This window comes from Lagopus muta, chromosome 1 (assembly GCF_023343835.1).
Source record: "Lagopus muta isolate bLagMut1 chromosome 1, bLagMut1 primary, whole genome shotgun sequence".
Classification (NCBI taxonomy): domain Eukaryota; kingdom Metazoa; phylum Chordata; class Aves; order Galliformes; family Phasianidae; genus Lagopus; species Lagopus muta.
This window is the reverse complement of record NC_064433.1, coordinates 2,138,532-2,157,215: the sequence shown is the minus strand read 5'-3', so window position 1 is coordinate 2,157,215 and position 18,684 is coordinate 2,138,532. Positions and strand designations below refer to the sequence as shown.

At 52.1% G+C, this 18,684-nt stretch overlaps 1 protein-coding gene across 1 annotated transcript; it reads right to left on the bottom strand.

Annotated features, from left to right (window-relative positions):
- Positions 1–15,433: 15,433 nt before the first annotated feature.
- Positions 15,434–18,477, bottom strand: LOC125685956 (PHD finger protein 7-like). The gene is made up of 9 exons (XM_048929498.1): positions 18,435–18,477; positions 18,023–18,114; positions 17,830–17,931; positions 17,448–17,572; positions 17,129–17,291; positions 16,895–17,037; positions 16,600–16,713; positions 16,326–16,486; positions 15,434–16,161 (listed from the first exon to the last, which is right to left on the bottom strand). Exons 1-9 carry the CDS (start codon positions 18,475–18,477, stop codon positions 15,479–15,481), a joined length of 1,626 nt encoding a protein of 541 aa, XP_048785455.1. The 3' UTR covers positions 15,434–15,478.
- Positions 18,478–18,684: the final 207 nt, after the last annotated feature.

Here is an 18,684-nt window from a genome sequence, read left to right as displayed (position 1 = left end):
ATAGGTAAAGCTTATTGTCCGCCAGATCCCGTGATGTAACATTCTCCACTGGATTACCATCTTTCCAAAAAATTGTTGATCATGGAATCATAGAAACAAAATAAGTAAGGTTGGAAAGCACCACTAAGATCACGTAGACCAACCCCCAACCCATCCCCACCATGCCCACCAAACCATGTCTCTCAGTGCCACATCTATCCCCTTCTTCAACACCACAAGGGAAAGTGAATCCACCACCTCCCTGAGCAGGCTGCTCCAACGTCCAACCACTCTTTCTGGAAAGAATTTTTTCCTAATGAGCAACTTCAATGTAAGCACGCTCACTGCTCTTCATTAGTGCTGAAACTGAAAGCGTAGAAGAGCCTCTCTCTCCTTGCAGCCCTCCATGTTTATGTCTCCTCTTGAGATCCCCAATCTGTCTGTGTGTTTTCTCACCTGAGGTACCTTCAGGAGTGCCTTAGTCCCTTGGAAAAAATGCATCTTCGCACCAACAACCATCCAATTGTAGGTTTTGGTGCACAACTTGTATACACATAGGATATTTTGCAATCTCTGTGGCTGGTATGCCTGAGTATCTCCATGAGTAAAGTATCTTCGCATTGCAATTCCTTTCATTATTATATCGATTTTACAATCAGACTCCAATGAAATAGAAGAAATTAGAGAATCACAGGACAGCTGACACTGAAACAAACCTCTGGAGATCATCTCCCTGACCCCAGTATCTGAAGTAATGAAGCATAGTCTTTGGCTGAGCAGATGGCTACATCCCTGTGTCCTTAGTCACGCTGACACAAAGGGTTTTTAAAGATTTGCTCATTTCCTAATACCATGACCACGACTTCTTGCAAAGAATTATGAGATCAAAATGAAGGTAGTTAACATCATCCTGTTCTGTTGCTCCTCAAGGAGTGTTCCTGTTTGCTTATATCCCAGAACTCTAGCTCTCCATCCTTTTTCTTACTGCAGTATCCCTAAGTCTCAAATGATCCAGCTTTGCATATACACCTTGTTGACTTACCCTATTTGAACAATGGATTCTGTGGCACATAGAGATGGGAAAAAGTGAGCCAGGACATTAGAGAAGAAGGATGTGTGAGAAAAGGAGACTTGTAGCACTGCCTGAAAAGATTCTTTCCTGAAAAGCCCTCTGGATGAGAAGTGTGGCACATAGAGATGGGAAAAATTCAGGAGGAACAATTGAGCAGGAGCCTGGAGTCGTTCCTCAACAGGTCAGATGAGACTGCTATATTTCTGTAAAAGGTTTTTCACATTCTGATACATCCCTTTTTGTCCAGCAATAGAACCTCATTTATTTAATCACATGAATTTCCCTGAAGTCCTGTTTTCACCAGTGCATCTTGCTAAGAGTAAAAAATCACAGGAAAAATGGGAGAAAACGCAGATTTTTCTCTTTAATGAGTACATTTCATGGAATCAGAGAATGGCCTGGGTTGAAAAGTGTCTCAAAAATCATCCAGTTTCAACCCTCCTGCCATGGGCAGGATTGTCAGCCACCAGACCAGGCTGCCCAGAGCCACATCCAGCCTGGCCTTGAATACCTCCAGGGATGGAGCATCCACAGCCTCCTTGGGCAACCTGTTCCAGTGCATCACCACCCTCTGAGTGAAAAAACTTCCCCCTAATATCTAATCTAAACCTCTCCTGTCTTAGTTTTAAAACCATTCCCCTTTGTATCCTATCATTATCCACCCCTGTATGCAGTTGTAAAAGGGGTCAGAAAGATATGGTGAACTTATGCACCAGGGTCAAAATGAGCAGCTTATGCTGAGGCTCTAAGAACTCCTTAGAAGATCTGGGAGAAAAATAAAAAGAAAAAAAACAAAAAAACAAAACTAATTAAGAATGTGAATGAGTGAGAGGATGTGAATGTGTTGCTTTTTGTATTTCATACGCACCTGACATTTTCCACAGTTCCCAGTGAAAACAGCTCTTAAAGATTTGAATTTCAACCAGCCGTCTTGCAGCTTCAAGTTGTTAAAAAGTTGAAGAGGGGCTCCCTTCTGTTTCTACGCTCAGTACAAGTACTGGAAGGCCACAATGAGGTCTCCTGAATCCTTCTCTTCCCCAAGCAACAAACCCGGTTCCCTCAACCTTTCCTCATAGCAGAGGTGCTCCAGCCCTCTGGTCATCTTAGTGGCCCTCCTCTGCACCTGCTCCAAGAGCTCCACGTCCTTCATGTACTGGGAGCCCCAGGCCTGGATGCAATACTCCAAATGCAGTCTCACAGGAGGTGAGTAAAGGGGGACAATCCCCTAGCTCTCCCTGCAGGCCACTCCTTGTTTAATACTACCCAGGATACAGCTGGCTTGTTGGGCTGCTAGCCACACTGCTGCCTCATGACCACCTTCTTGAACACCAGGACATGTAAGATCTTCTCTGCAGGCTTGCTCTCAAGGGGTTCTTCCTCTAGTCTGTGTAAATATCTGGGATTGCCCAAGCCACAGAGCAACGCCTTAGGTTCCAATAGGCCCACTTCTCCAGCCTGTCCAGGTTCCTCTGGATGGTTTCCCTTACCTCGAATGGATCGACAGCATCACTGAGCTGGGTGTTGTCTGCAGACTTGCTGAGAGTGCGCCCAACTCCATCGTCTATATCTTTTATATCATCGTCTATCTCAAGGTGTTGAAGAGCACAGGACCCAAGTTCTCTGTTTTCATTTATCAGAGGTGGAACACTTTCCTTGGTCAGTCTCTACCTGCCCATGGACCTGTAGAAACCCTTGCTATTTTTCACATCCCTTCCAAGTTCAGATCCTCCTGTGGCTTCGCTTTCCTGATCTCATCTCTACACATGCAGACAATGGCAGCACCCATCCCAAGCCCGCTGATCCCTAGGGGGCACCTCTCGTGACCGGCCTCCACCCAGACAGAGAACCATTGATCACAAGCCTTTGGCTGCCATCAGCCAACCACTTCTTCATCCAGCGAGCACTGCCTCCTTCAAATCCATACCATTCCCATTTAGAGAGAAGGATGAGGTGAGGGACCGTGTCAAAGGCTTTGCAGAAGGCCGGGGAGATGACATCCCTCGCCTTTTCCCCGTCCACCGCTGCCACCCTCCATCTCAAAGGGCCACCAGATTGATTGGTCAGGCAAGATCCGCCTTTGGTGAAGCCACGCCGGCTGTCTCGGGTCACCTCTTGGTCTCCTGTGTGCCTTCACATGGTGAGCAGGAGGATCTGCTCCATGATCATCCCAGGCACAGAGGTGAGGCTCACCAGCCTCTAGGTCCCCGGGTCATCCTTTCTGCCCTTCTTAAACTTGGAGTCATGTTTCCTTTTTGCCAGTCACCAGGGATTTCACCCAACTGCCATGGTTTCTCAAATCTGATGGAGAGCGGCTCTTGTAAGGCTTCACCTCGGCTCGCTCCATCTAATGCCTGGACCAGGAAGTTATCCTCAACAGGCCCCAGGAATGCCCTGGATTGTCTGCCACCCGCCGTGCCGCTATCCCAGCGGCCATACGTGCGGGTGGTTGAAATCCCCCATCAGGACAAGAGCCTGCAAGCGTGACACTTGCTGCAGCTGAAGCAAGAGGGCCTCATCAAGGAAGGTGCTGAGGAGGAGGAAACCCTGTGATCCCAGCGCCTTAGTCTGCCCACATCAGGACAAGCGGAGAAAAGGAAGCTGACAAAGAAATGGGTGGGGGATGGTTGGGTTTATTGTGTTGGACACTTGGGGCTAGAGCCAGCACATGGTACTGGCCCGCGGCTGTTTCCATGCGTCTGCCTTCAGGCAAATTGTGCCGGGGTGCGGATGTTGGCTCCGATCTTAGACCCAGGAGTGCCTTTGTGCCTGGGATGCCCCCCCGGTTGGAACTGCTTCCATGTCACCTTTTTTGGGCTGATTGTGCGGGGGGTCAGCAGATGTTGGATCGATGTTGCACCCAGGAGTGACAACATGCCTGGATGGACCGCACTGTTGGAACACGGCATCTTCTTTTGGGCTTATGGGAGGTGGTTGTTGGCTTCGATGTTAGACCCGGGAGTCACTTCATGGCCGGGAAAGCCTCTGCTGTTGGGGCTTTCTCCTGAAGCCTCTTCTGCACCGGCTGAGGACATATGTGGCTCGTTGTGCCACTGAGGAACGGCTTTGCATGCGGGCCTCCCCTGTCTGCCCGGGCCACTCCGCAGGGTGTGAATGCAGGGGAGCCCTCGAGGACCTCCGCCTTGCCGCTCTGGTGGTGCTGCGGGTTCTGTTCTGAGCAGCTGGAGATGGTGTTCGCCTGCTGCCTCGAGGTCTTCTGGTCGGGCTCTGGGATCCTGGGGCCCGACCTTGCAGCGGGGAGCGGCTTCGTGTGCGGCTTGTTCTCCGCTGCCTGGGACGCCTCCTGCGTGCAGCTGCTGTGGCTGCTCTGGAGGATCCCGATCTGCTCCGTCTGGTGGAGATGCGGGAGCTGCTTTCAGTGGCTGGGGTGGGCGTATGGCTGCTCCCATGCTGTGCTTGGTGCTGCTCCACTGTATCCTGATGGTCAGGACCATGTGAGCAGGTTGTCCCCAGCTCACTGGTCTGGCAGCTGAGCTGCGGCAGCTGGGACCTGTGTGATGGCTCGGATGCTGCCTGGCTGTCGGGGCTGGAGCAGTTGTGCTCGTGCTCCTGGGGGCTGTGGGATGGCTCCAGGCTGCTCTGCTGGCTGGCAGTGCTGAGTGCCGCGAGCTCCGAGATGGCGGCGGAGGCTGTAAGGGGAGGCGGAAGGTCAGCAGGAGGAACCTGTAGCTCCGGGTAGGGACAGGCTGCCATCCCTCCTGGAGCAGAGAGACTCTGGCAAATCTGCCCCGAGCACTTGCTGCCAGGCCTTGCCTGGCCCCAGCCCTGTGCCTCGCGACTCATCGCCTCTTACCGGTACCCAGGCCAGCACATCTGTCACAGTCCCACATGTTCATCCTGATGCTTGAGTAGGAGCACTGCCGGTGGGTGCTCTCCACTCCACAGGAGCTGCACAGGATCAGCTGCCAGGGCCTGGGGAAGCAAGGGGGTTGTGGCTTTGAGGACCAAGTGAGCCTAGCCAGGGAGTCCCCGGCACATCTCTGCTGCTCAGTCCTTGCTGCCCCAGCCTGTGCTGAGGCTCCGTGACATCCCCCACGGATCCACAGAGAGCTGCTGCGGTAACTCACCCCTCTTCTTCTGCCAGCTCCCTGCCTCCGTGGTAAAAGCACACGATGGCATCACAGCACCTGTGCCTCTGCCGAAGTGATGTGAATGCACGCTCGTCCTCCCATGCTGGTGTTCTATAAAAGAAGGGAGGGAAAGTGATGAGGCTCCAGCATTGCCAGCACCAGATCCAAGGTTATCCCCTCTCATCCACCCCAACCCCATTTCCAGCTTCTCCATGAAGCTGAGGCACGTGCTCCTGTGACGGCCAAAGGCCAGGACTGCAGAGACACTCGCTGGCAGGCCCAGTGTTCACACCTTCTCATCTGCATGGTTTGGCAGAAGGACTCCACGCTGTCTGGGATTCGGATCCCGAGGATGGACATCTCTATGCAGAAAAGAGCATTGTCTTGACAGACAGGGCAACGGAAGCACTCCTTGCCATCATTCAAGGCCTGTTGCTGCAGGAGAAGAACAAGCAGAGTGAGCGTGAGCAGCGCCTGGTGCTGCTTAGCACTAAGCGTGCCTGCAGGGTGAGGGGAGGACTCCTACCTGGATGCAGCCCCGGTGGAACCAGGCCTGTTTGCAAACCGAGCACGTCAGGGTGTGGTAGGATGCAATGTTCCCCACGGTCTCCTGGCAGATGGCGCAGCGGGTGCCGGTTGCTGAAGCTGTCACTGCTGTCTGTCGAGGGCAGTGCTCAAAGCAGTAGGACCTGGGGGAAGATGGAAGGGATGGGCACGCTGAGAAGTGATGGGTGGAAGGCAGAGGACTGCGAAGGAGCCTCAGGCCCTGTCTCTGGCTCTGGCAGGCTGCTGGGAGCTGTCGCTGTGGGATCCTCCCTGGCTTGGCTGCTGCTGACAGCCCTTACCTGTTCAGCCCAAAGAACTGGGTGACGCACTGCCCGTCCTTGGCACACGGCAGGTGGAAGCTTCGTTTACAGCCGCTCTCTGTGCACGTGATGGCAGCGCCCCTCTCTCCACAAACACAGCATTGCTGGAAAGAGCAGAACAGCCCCATCAGCAGCAGGCTCAGGGCCTCTGCAGCCGGCCCCAGACCTCTGGGCAGGGCACAGGGTGTGGGAATTGCTTGGTCACACTCTACAAAGCCGCCTGGCGGACAGGGCGCATCTCCAATTGCAGGACTTTGTCCTGGAGGCGGTTGGAAAGGCTGCAATTGCTTTCTTTGCGCCCAGGCTAAGCTGGTGTGAGCCCCTCGGGGCACAAATCTGCCTGCTCCGTTCAGGTTCTCACCTTCTGGTTTGCCTGCTTGACCTTGGTTGTGAGGGCAGCATAATCAATGTGCACAGTTCCCTGGTCTGTTGGTGTTTCGTCAAAAGAGATGTTGGCAAAAATCTGTAGGAGAGAAAAGAGCAGGATCTCATGAGGACAGGAAGAAGGGGAGCGTCCCGGCAGGAAGCAGTCAGGATCGCTCGAGGGAACTCACCAAGCAGAACTCGTGGACCCTAAACCCGATCTGGTCAAACATGCGCCCGTAGGTGTCCAGGTCGTAATCGACCGAGCCACACAGCACGCACGCTGCAGAGGAGAGAGCAAATGTGAGCAGCGGTGAGCAGGTGGCGGGGCCAGGTGTCCCTGAGGGCCGTCCCCAGGGTCCTGCTCTGTGCCTGCCGTGCTGGCTGGAGGCGGTGGAGGGGAAGGGGCCACGGCAGGCCCAAGGCAAGGCAGCCACAGCCCAAGATGGGCCCCCTTGCCAAGGAGCAGAGGGGCCCTGCCCCAGGCCTGTCTGGGAGCTCCTGCCTGCCCCTTCCTCCCCTCTCAGCTCTCAGCAGCAGGCACAGCCCCAGCACCCCTCTGCCCAGTGTCGGGAGCGGGGCTCAGCGATGCTGCGCTCTCACCTGGCTCTTGCGAGTCAGACAACTTCCGCTTCCTAGCATACATGATTTGCGTCGACGGTGAGCACTGCGAGAGTCCCTCCTCTCTCCACGCCTCACCAGGCCGCAGTGACTCCCCCTGAGCCCGGCAGCCTTTGCTCTGCTCCAAGCTTCACGCGTCACAATGGCCGCTCTGTGACACCCACTGTGACATCACGGTCACCGCCTCATGGGCGCGGGCCCTTGGCTTCCAAGCAGAAGGGTGGCAGCTCCACCAAAGGTTTCTGGGGGCAACCTTTCATAGAATCATAGAATTGTAGAATCACAAGGTTGGAAAGGACATACAGGCCCATCTAGTCCAACCGTCCTCCCGTCACCATTCATACCACGAGCCACTAATCCATATCTCGTAGCTCCTCATCCGGACGCCTCCTGAACACTGCCAGGGACGGCGACTCCACCGCCTCCGTGGGCAGCCATTCCAGTGCCTGACCACTGTCGGGGGGAAAAAGTTTTTCCTCATGTCTGATCTTAGCCTCCTCCGGTACAACTTGTGGCCATTTCCTTGGGTCCTGTTTGTTGCCTGGGAGAAGAGGCCAAATTCCTCTTCACAGCCTCCCTTCAGGAAGTTGTTGAGTGCAATGAGGTCTGCCCTGAGCCTCCTCTTCTCCAGACTAAACAATTCCAGCTCCCTCAGCTGCTCCTCCATCTAGTCCAACCGTGCTCTCATCACCATTACTACCACGAGCTCAGCTTGGTGTCATCTTCAGACTGGCTGACTTTGCACCTCAGCTTTTTCCATCTCTGAGGAAGCCAGGTCTCTGTTCTCGTTTATTAGAGGGGTTACGCTCTCCTTGCTCTGTTTCCTCCTGCCTATGTACCTGCATAACCCCTTCTTGCTATTTTTCTCGCCCCTTGCCAATTTCAACTCCATCTTTGTCTTGTGTTTTTTGATCTTATCTCTGAACATGCAGGCAATCTCCGTATATTCTTCCCAGGCTATTTTTTTTGTGATATTTAACTTACAACTTTAGTATTAAAGGCTGAGTGAACTGGGTCTGTTCAGCCTTGAGAAAAGGAGACTGAGAGGGGACCTGATCCAGGTCTATAAATATCTAAGGTGTGGGGGGCAGAATGGCGAGGCCGGACTCTTTTCAGTGGTGAGTGGAGACAGGACAAGGGGAAACGGCCAGAAACTGGAGCATAGGAAGTTCCGCACAAACATGCGCAAGAACTTCTTTACAGTGAGGGTGACGGAGCACTGGAACAGGCTGCCCAGGGAGGTGATGGAGTCTCCTTCTCTGGAGACGTTCAAGACCTGCCTGGATGCCTACCTGTGCTACCTGGTGTAGGGAACCTGCTTTGGCAGGGGGGTTGGACTCGATGATCTCTGGAGGTCCCTTCCAACCCCTACAATTCTGTGATTCTGTGATTCTGTGATTCTGTGATTAACGCTTAATTATTTAGTCAAATTAGCTAATTATCTCAAATATATACAATTCTCTCCATTTGGAACAACGGGTAAAGAATGGTTACTCAGCGAAACTCTTGAACAACTACTTCTTGGAGCAAATAATAGAAATTTTCATATCATACAGACTGTGTTCTCTAACATTCTTGTGTATTAACGACTGATGTTTTTTTATTTTGAGGGAGCTAGATTTATACTCCCTGTCTTCCTTTATTTTTAATACACACTGCTACAAAACTTGTGTATATGCAGGTCACTCTGAGTGTAATCCCTCGTATTTATTTCAATTGTAAGTGCAAGAGACAGAGAGCTCAAGAACAGTATTTTATAGAGCAAATTCTTGGCTACTGTGTTTTAACATAGCCACCACCATTAGCATATGCAACCTCTCTAGCAATGAACAAGAGCCTGTATGCCATGCTTATGAAAATCTGCATCATCTACTACAGGCTATCTACTCACGCTTTTGCCACTACTGAAAGGCACCATGTACCACTTAACTCTGCTCACAGCTGTGGAGACACTGTTTGGTGTCCAGAATAGTTCAACAAGCATTAATGAATGTCATTGAGTTCCATTTTTTTTCACATTGATTTCATTACGTTATTTTTTTCATGCACATTTCCATGTCAGATGCTGTTTTGTTAGACTGCTCCTCTTCTGCCATCTATCACATGGTGACAGAATGTGGTGAAATAGTGGTGGGAAGGTTCAACCTCGACTGCCATACCACCAACATCTGCTTCAGACATCGTGGTCCAGCATAATAAAATGGCAAGCATTGCTTTTGGAGCCGCCATCATACATTGTACATGTAAGTAAAAGGCAGTGTCCCTGTTAAATCATCTCCATCTGGGACATCTGGACTCTCTGTGAGTCTGCCACCACTCTGTGGCCCAACTTGGGGAAAGTCATCATGGCGTTCTGTGCTCCTGCTGTGCCTGGAGTCAGTGCTTTCTATTTAGGCTGCCAGTTGCCCAGGGCTGGGTATGCACCTCTCTTAGAGGACATCAGCACAAATACAAAGACGATAAAATAGACCTTTGGTAAACTGGAAAGCAGTGCAAGAAGAGCTGCATCATTTCAACAGGGACAATGCTAAACCTAATTAGCTTTGCAGAGAAAGGTCAGTTGGAATTAAGTTATGCTTATCTGCCTCTCACCAAACAGCACCGATACCTTCACCTTTCCCAAATGCACTCCTCTTACAAAAACAATGGTGTATTCTGCACACTCTCAGATCTATGTTGATGTCTTGTAGATTTTAGGTCATCCACTTTAAGCTCACACTTTCAAAAAATGTGGGTGGGGTGTTGGAACTAGATGATTGTAAAGGGCCCTTCCAAACTAAACCATTCTATGATTCTATTAATATGATATATATGAGAGAAATTGGTCTCCTAAAGCTAAAACAACTGCCTCTGACCAGGCAGAAAGTACTCACAGAACAGAGGTTTTGGCTTAGGCAAGTATAACTAAATGTAAATCGATGTGATTCCTGGAGTTAACATGTTGACAGAAATGATTCACCAGAACTCTGTGCGTCTTTTGCATTCAGGCATGATACAGAAATTTATTTGACTGGCATTTGCTGACAGGAACCCACAAGCAATTAATTTAAATACAATTTTCTCTTCTCAGAGCTCCAGAAATCTTTATTTGGTTGTGCGTCAGGGAAAGAATGGAAACAGAGCCATTTAAGAAGCAATCCAGATGGACACATCCCAGCAAAGGACAAGAAAGTGGTTTTTTTTCCTCTGGAGGGAATGGTCCTAGTTAAGCAGAAGGCACTGAGGAGACCCCTGTCTTGAAATGAAGCTCTGAGCCAGCAAGCTTCTACATCCTGCAGGACAGAAGCACCCTGCTCCTAGTGAGCTGTTTGCACTTGAGTGAGAGCCAGCTCAAGGCATAACTCAAATGTGGTTGTCAGGCTTCGGCTTTCTCTTCACACCTCCCAGTACGAATGTGTCCTCCCCGCCCAGAGACATTTGAATGCAGTTGTAGCTGGAATATGTATTAAAACATTTGTAAAAATTGACACAATATCAAACGTAGAAAAACTTACTATGCCACCATGTGAAGGAAAAATAGGATCCTTTCTATGTGTACAGAGATGAGTGAAGGCATGAGTGATGAGTGAAGGAATATCTTCTATTGCATCCTCGGGACTCAGGCAAGGGAGCACTGCTCAGTGTTTGCCCAGTGCTTTTCTATTTTCCAACCAGGCACCAACGGCCTCCACAACAATCGTAGGAGCCTGATACAATTCATATCCCTCAGATCTGAGCAAGCTGAGATACGTGGCAAAACTGTGAGAGCAACAGTTCACACACTATAAGGGTGGATGTTGTGGTTGTCACGAAAGGTGGATGTTGTGGTTGTCACTTGTGCAGACATCTGCTCTTCCACAAAACATTCACAGCAACTGAGCAAAAAACAAGGATATTACAAATGATGAGTTTGAGCACATGGACCAGACCATAAGGGAGACCTTATTGCTCTCTTCCAATATCTGAAAGGTGCTTACAGCGAGAGCGGGGTTGGTCTCTTCTCACCGGTGACAGGTGACAGGATGAGGGGAAATGGCCTTAAGTTGCGCCAGGGTAAGTTTAGGTTGAGTCATTGTCATGGTTCTATGTTTTTGTTTTTGTTTTTGGATTTCAGTATTCCACATCAAAACATCATGTAGTGTACAGGGCATTAAAGTGTCACTGCCCCAGTTCCAGGTACCTATCCCTGTACATTACAGCAGTCACGGGATCTGGCCCTTCTGGGTGGGGGGGGCGCTCTCTTGCTGCCTTGCAGTGGGTGCTGGAGGTGCTTTCCTAGCCATTCCAAGCTTTTCAGGTTTGAATCGGTCCCGGGAACTCTCTCTCTCTCATCTTGTCTGATTTATTAATCTCAATTGAAATTAAATTGTATATATTGTGTTATCTTGTATTCCGATATTATAGTAGAATAAGTTTTCCTCCATAGATTGTTGCCGCTGCTCTTTTCCTCCCTTCCTTCCTTCCCATTTTTGTGGGACTGGGGTGGGGGGGGAGGGCAGAGGCCTGTCGCCCCTGTCACGGACATAGATTGATCTGGTCAACTCCGTGACACATTCTCCACTGGATTACCATCTTTCCAAAAAATTGTTGATCATGGAATCATAGAAACAAAATAAGTAAGGTTGGAAAGCACCACTAAGATCACGTAGACCAACCCCCAACCCATCCCCACCATGCCCACCAAACCATGTCTCTCAGTGCCACATCTATCCTCTTCTTCAACACCACAAGGGAAAGTGAATCCACCACCTCCCTGAGCAGGCTGCTCCAACGTCCAACCTCTCTTTCTGGAAAGAATTTTTTCCTAATAAGCAACTTCAATGTAAGCACGCTCACTGCTCTTCATTAGTGCTGAAACTGAAAACGTAGAAGAGCCTCTCTCTCCTTGCAGCCCTCCATGTTTATGTCTCCTCTTGAGATCCCCAATCTGTCTGTGTGTTTTCTCACCTGAGGTACCTTCAGGAGTGCCTTAGTCCCTTGCAAAAAATGCATCTTCGCACCAACAACCATCCCATTGCAGGTTTTGGTGCAGAACTTGTATACACATAGGATATTTTGCAATCTCTGTGGCTGGTATGCCTGAGTATCTCCATGAGTAAAGTATCTTCGCATTGCAATTCCTTTCATTATTATATCGATTTTACAATCAGACTCCAATGAAATAGAAGAAATTAGAGAATCACAGGACAGCTGACACTGAAACAAACCTCTGGAGATCATCTCACTGACCCCAGTATCTGAAGTAATGAAGCATAGTCTTTGGCTGAGCAGATGGCTACATCCCTGTGTCCTTAGTCACGCTGACACAAAGGGTTTTTAAAGATTTGCTCATTTCCTAATACCATGACCACGACTTCTTGCAAAGAATTACGAGATCAAAATGAAGGTAGTTAACATCATCCTATTCTGTTGCTCCTCAAGGAGTGTTCCTGTTTGCTTATATCCCAGAACTCTAGCTCTCCATCCTTTTTCTTACTGCAGTATCCCTAAGTCTCAAATGATCCAGCTTTGCATATACACCTTGTTGACTTACCCTATTTGAACAATGGATTCTGTGGCACATAGAGATGGGAAAAAGTGAGCCAGGACATTAGAGAAGAAGGATGTGTGAGAAAAGGAGACTTGTAGCACTGCCTGAAAAGATTCTTTCCTGAAAAGCCCTCTGGATGAGAAGTGTGGCACATAGAGATGGGAAAAATTCAGGAGGAACAATTGAGCAGGAGCCCGGAGTCATTGCTCAACAGGTCAGATGAGACTGCTATATTTCTGTAAAAGGTTTTTCACATTCTGATACATCCCTTTTTGTCCAGCAATAGAACCTCATTTATTTAATCACATGAATTTCCCTGAAGTCCTGTTTTCACCAGTGCATCTTGCTAAGAGTAAAAATCACAGGAAAAATGGGAGAAAACACAGATTTTTCTCTTTAATGAGTACATTTCATGGAATCAGAGAATGGCCTGGGTTGAAAAGTGTCTCAAAAATCATCCAGTTTCAACCCTCCTGCCATGGGCAGGATTGTCAGCCACCAGACCAGGCTGCCCAGAGCCACATCCAGCCTGGCCTTGAATACCTCCAGGGATGGAGCATCCACAGCCTCCTTGGGCAACCTGTTCCAGTGCATCACCACCCTCTGAGTGAAAAAACTTCCCCCTAATATCTAATCTAAACCTCTCCTGTCTTAGTTTGAAAACCATTCCCCTTTGTATCCTATCGTTATCCACCCCTGTAAGCAGTTGTAAAAGGGGTCAGAAAGATATGGTGATCTTATGCACCAGGGTCAAAATGAGCAGCTTATGCTGAGGCTCTAAGAACTCCTTAGAAGATCTGGGAGAAAAATAAAAAGAAAAAAAAACAAAACAAAACTAATTAAGAATGTGAATGAGTGAGAGGATGTGAATGTGTTGCTTTTTGTATTTCATACGCACCTGACATTTTCCACAGTTCCCAGTGAAAACAGCTCTTAAAGATTTGAATTTCAACCAGCCGTCTTGCAGCTTCAAGTTGTTAAAAAGTTGAAGAGGGGCTCCCTTCTGTTTCTACGCTCAGTACAAGTACTGGAAGGCCACAATGAGGTCTCCTGAATCCTTCTCTTCCCCAAGCAACAAACCCGGTTCCCTCAACCTTTCCTCATAGCAGAGGTGCTCCAGCCCTCTGGTCATCTTAGTGGCCCTCCTCTGCACCTGCTCCAAGAGCTCCACGTCCTTCATGTACTGGGAGCCCCAGGCCTGGATGCAATACTCCAAATGCAGTCTCACAGGAGGTGAGTAAAGGGGGACAATCCCCTAGCTCTCCCTGCAGGCCACTCCTTGTTTAATACTACCCAGGATACAGCTGGCTTGTTGGGCTGCTAGCCACACTGCTGCCTCATGACCACCTTCTTGAACACCAGGACATGTAAGTTCTTCTCTGCAGGCTTGCTCTCAAGGGGTTCTTCCTCTAGTCTGTGTAAATATCTGGGATTGCCCAAGCCACAGAGCAACGCCTTAGGTTCCAATAGGCCCACTTCTCCAGCCTGTCCAGGTTCCTCTGGATGGTTTCCCTTACCTCGAATGGATCGACAGCATCACTGAGCTGGGTGTTGTCTGCAGACTTGCTGAGAGTGCGCCCAACTCCATCGTCTATATCCTTTATCAAGGTGTTGAAGAGCACAGGACCCAAGTTCTCTGTTTTCATTTATCAGAGGTGGAACACTTTCCTTGGTCAGTCTCTACCTGCCCATGGACCTGTAGAAACCCTTGCTATTTTTCACATCCCTTCCAAGTTCAGATCCTCCTGTGGCTTTGCTTTCCTGATCTCATCTCTACACATGCAGACAATGGCAGCACCCATCCCAAGCCCCCTGATCCCTAGGGGGCACCTCTCGTGACCGGCCTCCACCCAGACAGAGAACCGTTGATCACAAGCCTTTGGCTGCCATCAGCCAACCACTTCTTCATCCAGCGAGCACTGCCTCCTTCAAATCCATACCATTCCCAGTTACAGAGAAGGATGAGGTGAGGGACCGTGTCAAAGGCTTTGCAGAAGGCCGGGGAGATGACATCCCTCGCCTTTTCCCCGTCCACCGCTGCCACCCTCCATCACAAAGGGCCACCAGATTAATTGGTCATGCAAGATCCGCCTTTGGTGAAGCCACGCCAGCTGTCTCGGGTCACCTCTTGGTCTCCTGTGTGCCTTCACATGGTGAGCAGGAGGATCTGCTCCATGATCATCCCAGGCACAGAGGTGAGGCTCACCAGCCTCTAGGTCCCCGGGTCATCCTTTCTGCCCTTCTTAAACTTGGAGTCATGTTTCCTTTTTGCCAGTCACCAGGGATTTCACCCAACTGCCATGGTTTCTCAAATCTGATGGAGAGCGGCTCTTGTAAGGCTTCACCTCGGCTCGCTCCATCTAATGCCTGGACCAGGAAGTTATCCTCAACAGGCCCCAGGAATGCCCTGGATTGTCTGCCACCCGCCGTGCCGCTATCCCAGCGGCCATACGTGCGGGTGGTTGAAATCCCCCATCAGGACAAGAGCCTGCAAGCGTGACACTTGCTGCAGCTGAAGCAGGAGGGCCTCATCAAGGAAGGTGCTGAGGAGGAGGAAACCCTGTGATCCCAGCGCCTTAGTCTGCCCACATCAGGACAAGCGGAGAAAAGGAAGCTGACAAAGAAATGGGTGGGGGATGGTTGGGTTTATTGTGTTGGACACTTGGGGCTAGAGCCAGCACATGGTACTGGCCCGCGGCTGTTTCCATGCGTCTGCCTTCAGGCAAATTGTGCCGGGGTGCGGATGTTGGCTCCGATCTTAGACCCAGGAGTGCCTTTGTGCCTGGGATGCCCCCCCGGTTGGAACTGCTTCCATGTCACCTTTTTTGGGCTGATTGTGCGGGGGGTCAGCAGATGTTGGATCGATGTTGCACCCAGGAGTGACAACATGCCTGGATAGACCGCACTGTTGGAACACGGCATCTTCTTTTGGGCTTATGGGAGGTGGTTGTTGGCTTCAGTGTTAGACCCGGGAGTCACTTCATGGCCGGGAAAGCCTCTGCTGTTGGGGCTTTCTCCTGCAGCCTCTTCTGCACCGGCTGAGGACATATGTGGCTCGTTGTGCCACTGAGGAACGGCTTTGCATGCGGGCCTCCCCTGTCTGCCCGGGCCACTCCGCAGGGTGTGAATGCAGGGGAGCCCTCGAGGACCTCCGCCTTGCCGCTCTGGTGGTGCTGCGGGTTCTGTTCTGAGCAGCTGGAGATGGTGTTCGCCTGCTGCCTCGAGGTCTTCTGGTCGGGCTCTGGGATCCTGGGGCCCGACCTTGCAGCGGAGAGCGGCTTCGTGTGCGGCTTGTTCTCCGCTGCCTGGGACGCCTCCTGCGTGCAGCTGCTGTGGCTGCTCTGGAGGATCCCGATCTGCTCCGTCTGGTGGAGATGCGGGAGCTGCTTTCAGTGGCTGGGGTGGGTGTATGGCTGCTCCCATGCTGTGCTTGGTGCTGCTCCACTGTATCCTGATGGTCAGGACCATGTGAGCAGGTTGTCCCCAGCTCACTGGTCTGGCAGCTGAGCTGCGGCAGCTGGGACCTGTGTGATGGCTCGGATGCTGCCTGGCTGTCGGGGCTGGAGCAGTTGTGCTCGTGCTCCTGGGGGCTGTGGGATGGCTCCAGGCTGCTCTGCTGGCTGGCAGTGCTGAGTGCCGCGAGCTCCGAGATGGCGGCGGAGGCTGTAAGGGGAGGCGGAAGGTCAGCAGGAGGAACCTGTAGCTCCGGGTAGGGACAGGCTGCCATCCCTCCTGGAGCAGAGAGACTCTGGCAAAGCTGCCCCGAGCACTTGCTGCCAGGCCTTGCCTGGCCCCAGCCCCGTGCCTTGCGACTCATCGCCTCTTACCGGTACCCAGGCCAGCACATCTGTCACAGTCCCACATGTTCATCCTGATGCTTGAGTAGGAGCACTGCCGGTGGGTGCTCTCCACTCCACAGGAGCTGCACAGGATCAGCTGCCAGGGCCTGGGGAAGCAAGGGGGTTGTGGCTTTGAGGACCAAGTGAGCCTAGCCAGGGAGTCCCCGGCACATCTCTGCTGCTCAGTCCTTGCTGCCCCAGCCTGTGCTGAGGCTCCATGACATCCCCCACGGATCCACAGAGAGCTGCTGCGGTAACTCACCCCTCTTCTTCTGCCAGCTCCCTGCCTCCGTGGTAAAAGCACACGATGGCATCACAGCACCTGTGCCTCTGCTGAAGTGTTGCGAATGCACGCTCGTCCTCCCATGCTGGTGTTCTATAAAAGAAGGGAGGGAAAGTGATGAGGCTCCAGCATTGCCAGCACCAGATCCAAGGTTATCCCCTCTCATCCACCCCAACCCCATTTCCAGCTTCTCCATGAAGCTGAGGCACGTGCTCCTGTGACGGCCAAAGGCCAGGACTGCAGAGACACTCGCTGGCAGGCCCAGTGTTCACACCTTCTCATCTGCATGGTTTGGCAGAAGGACTCCACGCTGTCTGGGATTCGGATCCCGAGGATGGACATCTCTATGCAGAAAAGAGCATTGTCTTGACAGACAGGGCAGCGGAAGCACTCCTTGCCATCATTCAAGGCCTGTTGCTGCAGGAGAAGAACAAGCAGAGTGAGCGTGAGCAGCGCCTGGTGCTGCTTAGCACTAAGCGTGCCTGCAGGGTGAGGGGAGGACTCCTACCTGGATGCAGTCCCGGTGGAACCAGGCATGTTTGCAAACCGAGCACATCAGGGTGTGGTAGGATGCAATGTTCCCCACGGTCTCCTGGCAGATGGCGCAGCGGGTGCCGGTTGCTGAAGCTGTCACTGCTGTCTGTCGAGGGCAGTGCTCAAAGCAGTAGGACCTGGGGGAAGATGGAAGGGATGGGCATGCTGAGAAGTGATGGGTGGAAGGCAGAGGACTGCGAAGGAGCCCCAGGCCCTGTCTCTGGCTCTGGCAGGCTGCTGGGAGCTGTCGCTGTGGGATCCTCCCTGGCTTGGCTGCTGCTGACAGCCCTTACCTGTGCAGCCCAAAGAACTGGGTGACGCACTGCCCATCCTTGGCACACGGCAGGTGGAAGCTTCGTTCACAGCCGCTCTCTGTGCACGTGATGGCAGCGCCCCTCTCTCCACAAACACAGCATTGCTGGAAAGAGCAGAACAGCCCCATCAGCAGCAGGCTCAGGGCCTCTGCAGCCGGCCCCAGACCTCTGGGCAGGGCACAGGGTGTGGGAATTGCTTGGTCACACTCTACAAAGCCGCCTGGCGGACAGGGCGCATCTCCAATTGCAGGACTTTGTCCTGGAGGCGGTTGGAAAGGCTGCAATTGCTTTCTTTGCGCCCAGGCTAAGCTGGTGTGAGCCCCTCGGGGCACAAATCTGCCTGCTCCGTTCAGGTCCTCACCTTCTGGTTTGCCTGCTTGACCTTGGTTGTGAGGGCAGCATAATCAAGGTGCACAGTTCCCTGGTCTGTTGGTGTTTCGTCAAAAGAGATGTTGGCAAAAATCTGTAGGAGAGAAAAGAGCAGGATCTCATGAGGACAGGAAGAAGGGGAGCGTCCCGGCAGGAAGCAGTCAGGATTGCTCGAGGGAACTCACCAAGCAGAACTCGTGGACCCTAAACCCGATCTGGTCAAACATGCGCCCGTAGGTGTCCAGGTCGTAATCGACCGAGCCACACAGCACGCACGCTGCAGAGGAGAGAGCAAATGTGAGCAGCGGTGAGCAGGTGGCGGGGCCAGGTGTCCCTGAGGGCCGTCCCCAGGGTCCTGCTCTGTGCCTGTCGTGCTGGCTGGAGGCGGTGGAGGGGAAGGGGCCACGGCAGGCCCAAGGCAAGGCAGCCACAGCCCAAGATGGGCCCCCTTGCCAAGGAGCAGAGGGGCCCTGCCCCAGGCCTGTCTGGGAGCTCCTGCCTGCCCCTTCCTCCCCTCTCAGCTCTCAGCAGCAGGCACAGCCCCAGCACCCCTCTGCCCAGTGTCGGGAGCGGGGCTCAGCGATGCTGCGCTCTCACCTGGCTCTTGCGAGTCAGACAACTTCCGCTTCCTAGCATACATGATTTGCGTCGACGGTGAGCACTGCGAGAGTCCCTCCTCTCTCCACGCCTCACCAGGCCGCAGTGACTCCCCCTGAGCCCGGCAGCCTTTGCTCTGCTCCAAGCTTCACGCGTCACAATGGCCGCTCTGTGACACCCACTGTGACATCACGGTCACCGCCTCATGGGCGCGGGCCCTTGGCTTCCAAGCAGGAGGGTGGCAGCTCCA

Coding starts and splice junctions, on each gene's coding strand:
- LOC125685956 (XM_048929498.1), bottom strand. CDS start 18,477: ATGTATGCTAGGAAGCGGAAGTTGTCTGACTCGCAAGAGCCAG. Junction 17,038..17,128: donor TCCACCGGGACTGCATCCAG/GTAGGAGTCCTC, acceptor CTTCTCCTGCAG/CAACAGGCCTTGAATGATGG. Junction 16,487..16,599: donor GAGCTGGCAGAAGAAGAGGG/GTGAGTTACCGC, acceptor CTCCCTGGCTAG/GCTCACTTGGTCCTCAAAGC.